Source organism: Emys orbicularis, chromosome 11 (genome assembly GCF_028017835.1).
Source record: "Emys orbicularis isolate rEmyOrb1 chromosome 11, rEmyOrb1.hap1, whole genome shotgun sequence".
Taxonomy (NCBI): domain Eukaryota; kingdom Metazoa; phylum Chordata; order Testudines; family Emydidae; genus Emys; species Emys orbicularis.
The window spans coordinates 59,452,292-59,463,424 of NC_088693.1; the positions used below are offsets into that span (position 1 = coordinate 59,452,292).

The 11,133-nt window shown below is 45.5% G+C and overlaps 1 protein-coding gene across 1 annotated transcript in view; it reads left to right on the forward strand.

The window, feature by feature from the left end:
* Window positions 1–8,722, forward strand: part of KIAA2012 (KIAA2012 ortholog) — an 89,141-nt gene extending 80,419 nt beyond the window's left edge. The window contains exons 21-24 of the mRNA XM_065413825.1: window positions 2,090–2,292; window positions 5,843–6,015; window positions 7,789–8,008; window positions 8,563–8,722. Coding sequence (XP_065269897.1) covers window positions 2,090–2,292; window positions 5,843–6,015; window positions 7,789–8,008; window positions 8,563–8,722 — 756 coding nt within the window. The remainder of the gene's footprint in view (window positions 1–2,089; window positions 2,293–5,842; window positions 6,016–7,788; window positions 8,009–8,562) is intronic.
* Window positions 8,723–11,133: the final 2,411 nt, after the last annotated feature.

Here is an 11,133-nt window from a genome sequence, read left to right on the forward strand (position 1 = left end):
TTTCACCCCTCCCAGCTTCTTCTTCTATTTTCTGTTTCTTGATGGGCCTTTCCCACAGCCCCCCAGGCTCTCTTAGTGGAAAACCCTGCACTAGGTTTCACGTCCGATATCTATCGATCAACCTCACTAACTCACACGTCTGAGTGTTGCTTATGTTCCTTGGCTCTCCTTCCCACTTCCTAGCATGCTTTGTAGTAGCCTACAGTCCTATAATCCTAGGGAGACACTAGAGTTTTCAGAATGCCACTCTTTCAAGAGCCAGAACTCAGAGAGGGGATGGGCAGGCCCAGGCCTGTCCTTAAAGGGATAGTAGATCATGTGATTGTGAAGAATAACTGAATCTTGTGCTTCAACAGGGGTGCAGACAACACTTTTTATTTGGAGAGGCTAGAGTTAAAAAATAATAGCTGTTATCTATCACTTCGATGAGTAGTTTGTACCATAACTAAATCTGTCCACTTTTAACAGAGAGAGATGAAGAAGCTTCTGTTCCAAATTCAGTGTTTCCTTTATTTATTAAAGCAATCCCTAATATTTATGGGGAGGCAAAGCCTCACTGAGCCCCCAGCTGTGTACACCAGGGGTGGGCAAACTATGGCCTGTGGGCCAGATCCGGCCGGCAAGCCATTTTAAGCTGGCCTGCAAGCCACACCATGCTGCTCAGCCCCGGTCTGGCACTCCGGCCGGGACTCTGGGATGGGGCCGCACAACACAGCTCGGCCCCACTCAGGCCAAGGTGCTGGGTCAGGGGCCACACCACGTGGCTCAGCCCCGCTCTGGTGGGGGTGCTGGGTTGGGGGCTGCTCCAGTGCTCCAGCCGGGGCACAGGGTCGGGGGGGCACACCACACAGCTCCCAGAAGCCACGGCATGGCCCCGCTCTGGCTCCTACGTGCTCTAATGGGAGCTGCAGGGGCAGTGCCCGCAGATGGGGCAGCGTGCAGAGCCGCCTGGCCGCGCCTCCGCATAGGAGCCAGAGAAGGGACATACCACTGCTTCCGGGAGCAGCTTGAGGTAAGTGCTGCTCAGAGCCTGCACCCCCTGAGCCTCTCCCCATGCCCCAACCCTGATCCCCCTCCTGCTCTCCAAACCCCTCAATCCCATCCCCAAACTCCTCATCCCTAGCCCCACCCCAGAGCCAACCCCAATTTTGTGAGCATTCATGGCTCACCATACAATTTCTATTCCCCGATGTGGCCCTCGGGCCAAAAAGTTTGCCCACCTCGGTTTACATCCATGTTGAAGATATCATCTTGATCATCATAGGGTCAGAAAAGATTCCCTTTCCCTAACCCATGTACAGTGCTGCACCAGTGCCTTATGATTCCTAAAGTATCAGCTAAAGCTACTGCCAGAAATTGGATAGTGGACTTGATAAGCCAGTGGTCCAATCTGGCATTGCAAATCTTACAATCCTATATTATTGATGAGTGTTCAATTTATTCAGAGCCTGGGTCCCAGTTTAGAAACTCTGTATCCTCAGACTTCAGTGCTGAGACCTTTCATATCCTTCCATTTTTGTTGTAGTATTTTTAGACTTGTTTTCATTATAACCATTATTTTGCCTTGCAAATATGAGACACATCATTCATATCAATTTCCCGACAATGCAAGACAACTGGCTTCAGTGTTTTGGAGTAAACCCAGCCCTTTTCCCTCCTCCTCCCCAACAGATTTTTGGACAGTCAAAGCGTTTCGAAAGAAATAGAGAGGAGGTGGTATCAGAAATCTGAACTTGAGCCGGGCTTCGTAGAATTGGGTTTACAATAGTGAAAAATCAGGGGAATGTAAATTATGGGGGAGCCTTGTGATAGTTATCAGATGTCATCATGCAAGGCACCTGCTAGGAGTCATCCATGGAACGAGAGGTATATTTACTGTACCGAGTAAACGGCGCAGATAAAGTCAATCACATTAACAATGAGTGTCCCAGGTAAGGCAAATGTACCCTAGGATATGTAAATCTCTTATAAAGTGCATCCATTTCAGGGACTGTGAATCCCATCGTTAACAATAGAACAAATGAACCAATCAGCAATTAGCAGAGTGCAAACTTTATTTAGTAGGTGTCTTTTCCTTATATCCATTCAGGATCTCCCTGGAAATCAGCAGGAGGAGAAATTAGCACGGGACAGAATGCGAGCAGAGAAGGCAGAGAGAAGACGTCTAGAGGTAGAGAGGAAAAGAAGGGAACAGGAGGAACAGAAATGGAAACAGCAAGAGCAGCAGGAGCGTATGGAAAAAATGAAAGAAGAACTGGAACAGGAGCAGAAGAGAAGGGCAGAGGAGATGCGGTTAGTGGGGATAAGGTTCCGGATGGGAAAGGAAATATTTGGGTTGAATGGCAACATTAAAAGCATGATTGTTCTTTGCCATTTAAGGAACACATCAAGCACTTAAACCCCCAAACTCCATCTACCCATACATCAGGAAATACACCTCTCCAAATATCCCACTGCTCACACCAGGAACTCAGTAAGACATCTCAGGGTTGGGCGTCCTCTTATACCAATACTCCCTGACTGCATTTCCAAACAGTAGAACAAGGCAGCACAGATATGATATTCTGGAACCTTCTTTTATATATAAAGTAGGGCTGTCAAGCAATTAAAAAAATTATTCACGATTAATCATGTGATTAAAGAAATTAATTGCAATTAATCGCACTGAGAGCGGTGCGCGGAGCCTCCTGGCCCTCCCTGCCTAGGAGCCGGACCTGCTAGCTGACTCTGGGGCACAATGTGGAGCCAGCACAGGCAGGGAGCCTGCCTTAGCCCCGTTGCACTGCTGACCGGGAGCCACCCAAAGTAAGCCCGCGCTCCAACCCCCTGCCCCAGCCCTGAGTCCCCCCAACCCTCAAGCCCCCTCCTGCACCCCAAACCCCTCATCCCCAGCCCAGAGCCCATACCCAGAGCCCGTACCCCCTCCTGCACCCCAACCCTCTGCCTCAACCTACAGCCCCGTCCCGCACTCAGAATCCCTTGGGCCCCACCCCCCAGCCTGAAGCCCACACCTGCACCCCAAACCACTCATCCAGAACCCATACCCCCTCCCGCAACCCCACCCTCACCTCAACCCGCAGCCCCCTCCCGCACTCCGAATGCCTCGACCCCACTCCCCACAGCCCCCTTCTGCACCCTAAAATCCCTCATCCCCAGCCCAGAGCCTGTACACCCTCCCACACCCCAACTCCCTGCCTCAACTCACAGCCCCCTCCCACATTCCTCAGCCCCACCTCCCAGCCTGAGCCCCCTCCTGCACCCCAACCCCCTCATCTCCACTCCAGAGCCCGCACCCGCAGCCCCATTTCATTCAGTTCTGCCTGCTTGCTGTATCACTTATTGCTAGTGGAACACCTCCCAGCACTTCTCCATAGGTTTTCCCGTGAGGACAAGGCCACCATCTACACAGGGATAAAAAACCTGCAGCTGGCTCGGGTCAACTAGCTCAGGTTGAAGGGCTCAGGGTCTGGGGCTGAAAAATTGCTGAGTAGACAGTCAGGCCCAGGCTGGTACCTTGAGAGGGAGGAGGGTCCCAGAGCTCAGGCTCCAGCCGAAAGGTCTACACAGCGATTTTTCAGCCCCACAGTCCACGCCCCACCAGCCTGAGTCAGCTGACCCAGGCCAGCCACAGCCAGGCCCCAGGTCTTTTATCCCTATGTAGACACATACTTAAATAATATAGTTGGTGGTAGAGAGACTGATATGGTGGCATTTTGGAAGGGCCAGAGGAAGCCTGAAGTTACTCCCTTCTTTTAAACAGTTGATAGAAGGGAAATAATTCCTTCCCCTGACTGCACTTCAGAAGCTATAGGTGGGGGAGGATTGGGAAGACTCTGGGTTATTGCAGTTATCGGAGAGGGAAGATACTTTAGCTGGGTGTTTTACAGCTGTTTCATATGTTTAGTAAATATCATACAAATTGTGTGTCCTAGACCTTAGGAATGAAGGGGAAATTCAAGAGGCACAATACCAGTTAGAAGGGAAAGACAGGCAACCTACAGCAGTCAGCTACAGCATGGCCTGCAGCTGGCTCTCTCTCCCACATTGAAAGGGCCTACTGACAGACAGGAGTAAGTTCTGATAACATAGGTGAGCCTGAACTGGAAATCTCAGTTGTTAGCCAAAGAAACAGCATGTCTGATTCGCCACTGCCTTGCCCCGCCACATAGTCATTCTCACCAGTGCAAAATGAGTGCTAATAGGGTAAAAATGCTATCAAATCTGAATGCCTTAGATTGCTTTGCACAGTTTCAACTTGTTTGTGGTTGTACAGTGTTCTAACCTGGTCGAGCTGGCCAGTGTGGAAGAGGTACAGCTGTGTTAAAATCTGGTTTAAAAGACATGGTCCAGCCAAGGTCTCAACTTGGGCCTGCGCTATTCTAATTCTAACAGTGCTTGGTCCCACACTGAATTTTACTATCTAGTTTGGTCACAGTCACTTTTAAACCATATTTAAACATGGTTGGTTGTCAGACATGTAAATGGGTCCTACTCTGCATTGCTACTGTGCTCCAAAGCCAACTTTCTCTGACCCTCAACTGCAGCATGGGGCCCGACAAGGATGTTAGAGGAAAAAATAGGGTCTCCATAAGCAATGGGGGAGGAGGCACGGTGAGAAATAACTGTACGCAAGGCCTTGCAATTTGTTCCCCCAGTTCACCTGTTCCCAAAAATTGTAATACAAGAACAAGAGAACACAATTACATTAAAGCAGAAAAAAGGGAACCTTTTAAATTCACTATGATTAACCTGTGGAACTCACTGCAGTAGGATATTTTGGAGGCAAATAAGTTTACATTGATTAGATGCTTGAATTAAAGTAACATCTACTGTTATAGGAAGCAATGTGAAAACTACAGAGCTATCAATCTTTATACATCAGAACATAAGCTGATTATCAGTTGAGTTCAAGAAGAAAGCCCCTTCTGCTACCTTCCCTCAGTCCCAATAATACATTTCTGCACAGCTAGGTGTATTAGTATGGGTTCTACCCCTTCCTCAAGAATGTAGAACTGACCAGTGTCAGAAACATGATACAGTACCAGACTAACTAGACCACTGCTCTCTTCCCTAAGGGGAATTGCTATTGGTTTCTCATAGTTTTCTTTGGCCCCTAACCATTTGTCTCCATGTCCACTCCTACTTCAAAAGCCCTTGCTCAAGTCCTGATCACCTGTCACCTTGACTGTTGCATTTTTTTCTTCTTCTTCTACTGCCTCCTGGACTTTCTTCTCAGTCTTCTCACGTTCACCCAAATCCTGTTGCAACAACTGCCTACCTTGCCCACCACTCTGACCATGTTGAAACCTTCTTCAAATCCCTGCACTGCCTTCCACATCACATTTAAAGCCCTTGTCCCCACCTCCAAGACCCTGCACAACTTGGTTGTCTCCTCTTTGTTCATTTCCATTTGCTCCCCACCTCTTGCTCCCTTTACTTTTTCCATGCTAGCCCTCCCTTGGTGTCCTCCTCCCACTCTTGTCTCCATGCCTTCTTTCATTCCATGTGGCCCAGGCACTTGGAACCCCTCACTCCTTGGTCTTGTCTCCCTCATATCCCTCTTTAAAACAAACTTCTTCTAGGAGGCTTAAAAACCCTCGTCCACTCCTCAAAGGAAGATTAAATGAGACAGTAGAAACTATGTATTTTTAAAAAATCTAAACAAATTTGTGGAACCAAAATGACACATCACTAATCAGCCACTTTGTCCTGTTTTAACCATCCCTTCTTCTACATTGTATTAATCTGTAGATCTTTGGGCCAGGAATCTGCTTTTCTTACGATCTGTAAAGAGAGTACAGAGGGCCTGCTGAGCACTATCAATTAGTAATTTATGTTTCAGTTTACGAAAACAGGAGCTAGAAGAACAGCACCAGCGCCAGGAAGAAGAGGCAGCGAGGAAGCTACAACACGAGAAAGCAGCACAGGAACGTATCCGACAGCAGCAGGAGGAATATCGTAGAAAACTTCTGGAGCTGCAGAAGAAGAGACAGCAGGAGGAACAAGAACGTGCAGGTGCTCTAAAGAAGGACTAAAACTTACTGTATCTGCAGATAATTCACCCAGAAGGGTGGTTTTCTGGTGAAGGCACTGGACTCAGACTCAGGAGCTCCTGGCTCTGCCCTGGAATTCCTGAAACACCTTTGGCAAGTCTCTTAGTTACTCATCATCTGTACAATGGTGATGATAATACTCCCCTTCTTCATGGAGTGTTGAAAGAGTGAATTAATTAATGTCTGTAAGGCACCCAGATACTACAATGATAGGGGCCATCTATGTAAGTACCTAGATAGGAGCTTCTTTATTAAATTCCTCCGTGGCTCTAGTAATAAGAGATCCAGAGAAATTCACCACAGGTGGCCTAGTATCTAATGAGGCAGCAGAGAGGTTTCTCAAGCAGTCCCCTTTGATCATAATACAGGAGAACCTGCTTATAGTGGAGTGAAAATCCCAAATTGCATCAGCGCAATTGGAGTGAATTTCATGCCACCAGTGGTGGGGTCCATTGTTCTAATTCCTCTAGGAATATTTCATTCCAAGGACACACTTACCATCCCCCATCTCTGCTGCCACTACTGTGTGAGTGGGTGAGAGGCAAAGGAATCCTTACCTTCTGCTTTGGCTGCAGCTGCTGGAAGTGAAGACATGGCTTTTGAGAGGCACTTGTGTAGCTGCTAGTGCCCCCTCTGGCAGGGGGGTGGATGGAAGACAGACCCCCCAGCCACAGCTGAAAAGGGGAGCTTTGCCATATTGGCCCTCTCCGGTTACAGTGAAATTCAGCTTATAGTAAATTTTCTGGAAACATCGTATCTTGTTTAATTAAACAAAATCAACCATGATGCACTCCAGTCCATTTGCTTGATATTAGCGCTACTGTGAGGGGGAGTGGTTAGTTTCTAGGTTCTATTCACAGCTTTGCCAGTGATTTGCCCCCATAACCTTATGCAAGTCACTTAACCTCAATGTGCCTCATTACCCCTATTTTACAGATGGGGGAAATTAATACTTCATTACTCACAGGTGTCTTGTGATAATTAATATGTCAATTAAAGTTTGTAAAGCACTGTGAGATGCTTGGAAGAAAGGCCCTGTAGAAATACAAAAGTTGGGTTTGATGCCCTGGTCCTCAGGCAAGAGCAGAGAATGAAAAAAATAGAGCTGTCAAGCAATTAAAATAAATTAATCATGAGATTTAAAAAGTTGTGATTAATTGCTGTTTTAATCACACTGTTAAACAATATTAGAATACCATTTATTTAAATATTTGGGGGGGGGTTCTATATATAGGGTCAGGGCTGGGGGTTCTGGGTTTCAGTCCTGCTCAGGGCTTCAGATGCTCTTAGGGCACAGGGCTTCATCCCCCCTCAAGGTGCAATGCAGGGCTCCGGCTTGCAGCCCGGCGCAGGGTGGGGCTCGGGACTCAAGTCCCCTCGCCACCTGGGAAGCTACGGGCTGGGGCTACTTCAGCCTTGCCACCGCCACCGATGCCTCCTGCCAGCCCACGCTCCCTGGAGCCATATAACTTCATGAGAATCTCAGTTTGCCTTAAAAATGTAAGTAATAGTGTAGCACTAATAGCTGAAAACAAATACTTGAAAATGTGCTGAATGAGAAGTTAAATTTAAAAAAAAAAAAAACCCTCAATTTTAGGGGCCTGGGGTTTTTAAACACTTGGGGTTGACAATACTGCAACAGCAATATCATTTTGGGTTTTCAATACAGTTAAACAACCATTTCCTAAATAGGAAATCTTGGCAGCTACTAATTATCTGGTCATCCACCCCCTAGAGGCAGAAAAACGCAGACAGAAAGAAAGGGAAATGTGGCTAGAGGTGGAACGACAACGGCTAGCAGAGATGGCAGAAGAAGAACGCCTGGAGTATGAGAGAAGGAAACTGGAGGCGGAGGAACAGGCAAGGCGTGAGGCCGAGGAAAGGAGGAAGAAAGCGGAAGAGGCAGCTAGATTAGCTTTGGAGGAAGCAAAGACACAAGCACAACTTCTAGCCAGGTAAACAGTCTTATTCACAAAAGGAAATTATTCCTGCTGAATAGTAACACATCAGTAGTTAACATCAGTCACTTGGAGCCAACCTAAACAAAAACACTACTAGGGCTGGAACTATTTCAGTGAAAATATCTTCACTGGTTCACACTACTGGAATTCCAGTAACGAGCCTCAAATTCTAACGTTTGGTCCTGTATACTCTAGAACTCCAAATTACAAAATGATGCTTTGTGGTGTAGACAAAACTCAACCATGTTTTCATTACGTCCCCAAACTGTGTGCTAAAGCTTTACATGGATCCCAGGTTTTTGAATAGTTCAGGGACACAGCTAATATCCCATCTATACTACAAAATGCTGCATAATGCCCAGGTTTCCCAATACAGCTGAAATTATAGTATGGCTGAAGTAAAAAGTTAAACTCAGCAATTTAAATTCATTGCTGGTGTATATTACCAAAAAAATATTGACCTAGCCCACTCCTAATGAATCGAGGAATACTAGCTGCCTTCCTTTCATTTATCTCTAAATATTTTAATTAGCACTGTTTGTTTGCAGGCAAAGAGAAGCTCTGGAGCAGCACCTGCGATTCCAGCAGGAGTTGCTAGTGGAAGCCAGTGGACTGGAACATACACAGCAAATTTCACGGCCATGGGTTTATTCTTATTTTCAGCTGCTCCAAATGCTAGGCCTGGAGACAGCAAATGAAAACAAATAAATGCGAGGATAGCGAACGGATCGGGATTATTGCAGTGGACTCTTCCAATTCATTGAATCCAATTAAGAGTTCCCTTGAACTCGTCTGACCCAATGGGAAGTACAAAACATGGCCTAAGACTTCCCTATTCCTTCTTGGGGAGACATTTTCTCTTCTAAATCCACTTCCCCAGTAGATAAGTACACTTTATATGCTCATCCAATAGGTGGGAAATCAAGCATTCAAGATGCTATAGTTAACCAATAGACAACCTAATTAACAGCCTGAGTTAGCCATAAAGTCTCTTGTGGACCTTATAAGAGCAGATTTCTCCTACTCTGTGCCCCCCTCCCAGATTCTCAGGACCATTCTGTAGAAGCAGGGCAGTAGCTTTCCACAATCTTGTGGAGGGTATGAGGGCCTCTCTGACTTGCAGAAGGATCCTCCGGCCAACTGACTTACCTATGCTCATCAGATCCAGAAACACCTAGATTTTATGCATATTAGCATCATGCAATCCCAAGAAGCCAACAAAGATGTCAAATAAAGACTGCTACCACCAAGAGAACAATTCTTGTTTCCCAAAATCAGGTTAATAGTGTTTTCTTCTGCATTGTTTTCTTTTATAGCATGTAACAAAGTTAAATTTATATGTGCAAACCATACTGCACATTTTCAATAGATTTGAAACTGTCATCAGAAATATTTTTATGCTCTTGCTGAATTGGAGCTGGACTTTATTTGAATTAAATGTGCATTAACTACTAGTGCTAGAAGCAAAATAAATTGATTTACAGTACTTGAGCTTTCCTGTAATAAAAATAAATAAATAAAAAAAAAAAAAGGTACTGAGTGGTGTCTTAATGTATGTAGCTCCTTTAGCCCTCTGTATATATTGCCTGTGGCTGATCCTTAATAAGCATGTCTGGCTGTGCACCAGCAATTCAGAGTTTGCACTCGCTGGACATACACAGCACAGATTTTTAAAAATATTCCATATACAAAAATAACTTTCCCTTTCTGCATTCTTATAATGAAACAGTATCCACCTGCAAGCTTTTTCATCATATCTGAATGTTAGAAGACCTCTTAATGAATAATATCCTTATTTTACATAGATGCAGTGTATGTTATAGGCTTTTAAAAACAATGTATTACATTTTGTGCATGGTATACAACAGGGGTAGGCAACCTATGGCACGGGTGCCGAAGGCGGCACGCGAGTTGATTTTCAGTGGCACTCACACTGCCCGGGTCCTAGCCACCGGTTCGGGGGGCTCTGCATTTTAATTTAATTTTTAATGAAGCTTCTTAGACATTTTAAAAACCTTATTTACTTTACATACAACAACAGTTTAGTTATATATTATAGACTTATAGAAAGAGACCTTCTATAAACATTAAAATGTATAACTGGCACGTGAAACCTTAAATGAGAGTGACTAAATGAAGACTCGGCACACCACTTCTGAAAGGTTGCCGACCCCTGGTATACAATATCAAGAGATATTTTGAGTGGAAGGGCAGAATTTAGGTGATTTCTTTTCACTTTGATTCCTCCCCTTACCAGCAGCATGCAAGCAAAGCCCAGTCCACCTCTCTGGGTAAAAGAGACCTGGATGCAGCTTGCATAAGAACTTATGAATTCTGTTCCTACAGAACTCCATTTTCAGCCAGAAATGCACCTTCCACACGCCCCTTAACTCCTTCCAGGGAGCAAGGGACCGTGGAAAAACATGTCAAAACCACAAAACAGGTATCTGCATGTGATTACGTGGGAGAGACAAGATGGGTGATTATCTTTTTTGGATCAACTTCTGTTGGTGAGAGGGACGAACGTTTGAGCTTACAGAGAGCTCTGTGAAACGTACTCAGTGTCACAGCTAAATCCAAGGTGTAACAGATTGTTTAGCACAGATGAGCCTGGGACCTTTGATTTGTAACTTTGCTAGATACTAAGAATCATAGATTGAAGAAACACCAGAACAGTGTTTAGTATCTTCCTACATGAAGCCTGGGTTGAGTTTCCAAGATTAGTCTTGGGGAGGGGGGTGAGAAAGACTATAGCGTACACTCCCCTAAATCTTCCCAACAGTGCAGCTCCACTGATGGTCACAATGGTAGAGGAGTGTTAACTATAGGTTATTTAACTGCTCACAGCAAGTCCAGATAAAACATGGCTGCCCAACAGCATCATATGTATGCAGCTGAAAGAAGAGCAAAAAAAAGTCTAGTATAGAAAAGACCTCACCATTTCACCTTCACTGGGGTGAGAGAAGGCCATGTGCAGCAAGCTCTCCACCTAGCTAAAACTCTCTAGTAGTCTCAAAAGAGGGTTCTATGCTGTCCCTCCTCACCTGAGAAGTTAAGGTAAATCAGCATATAAAACGTAGATTGGGAGGAAAAAGGTCCAGCAGTTGGTATGCTAGCCT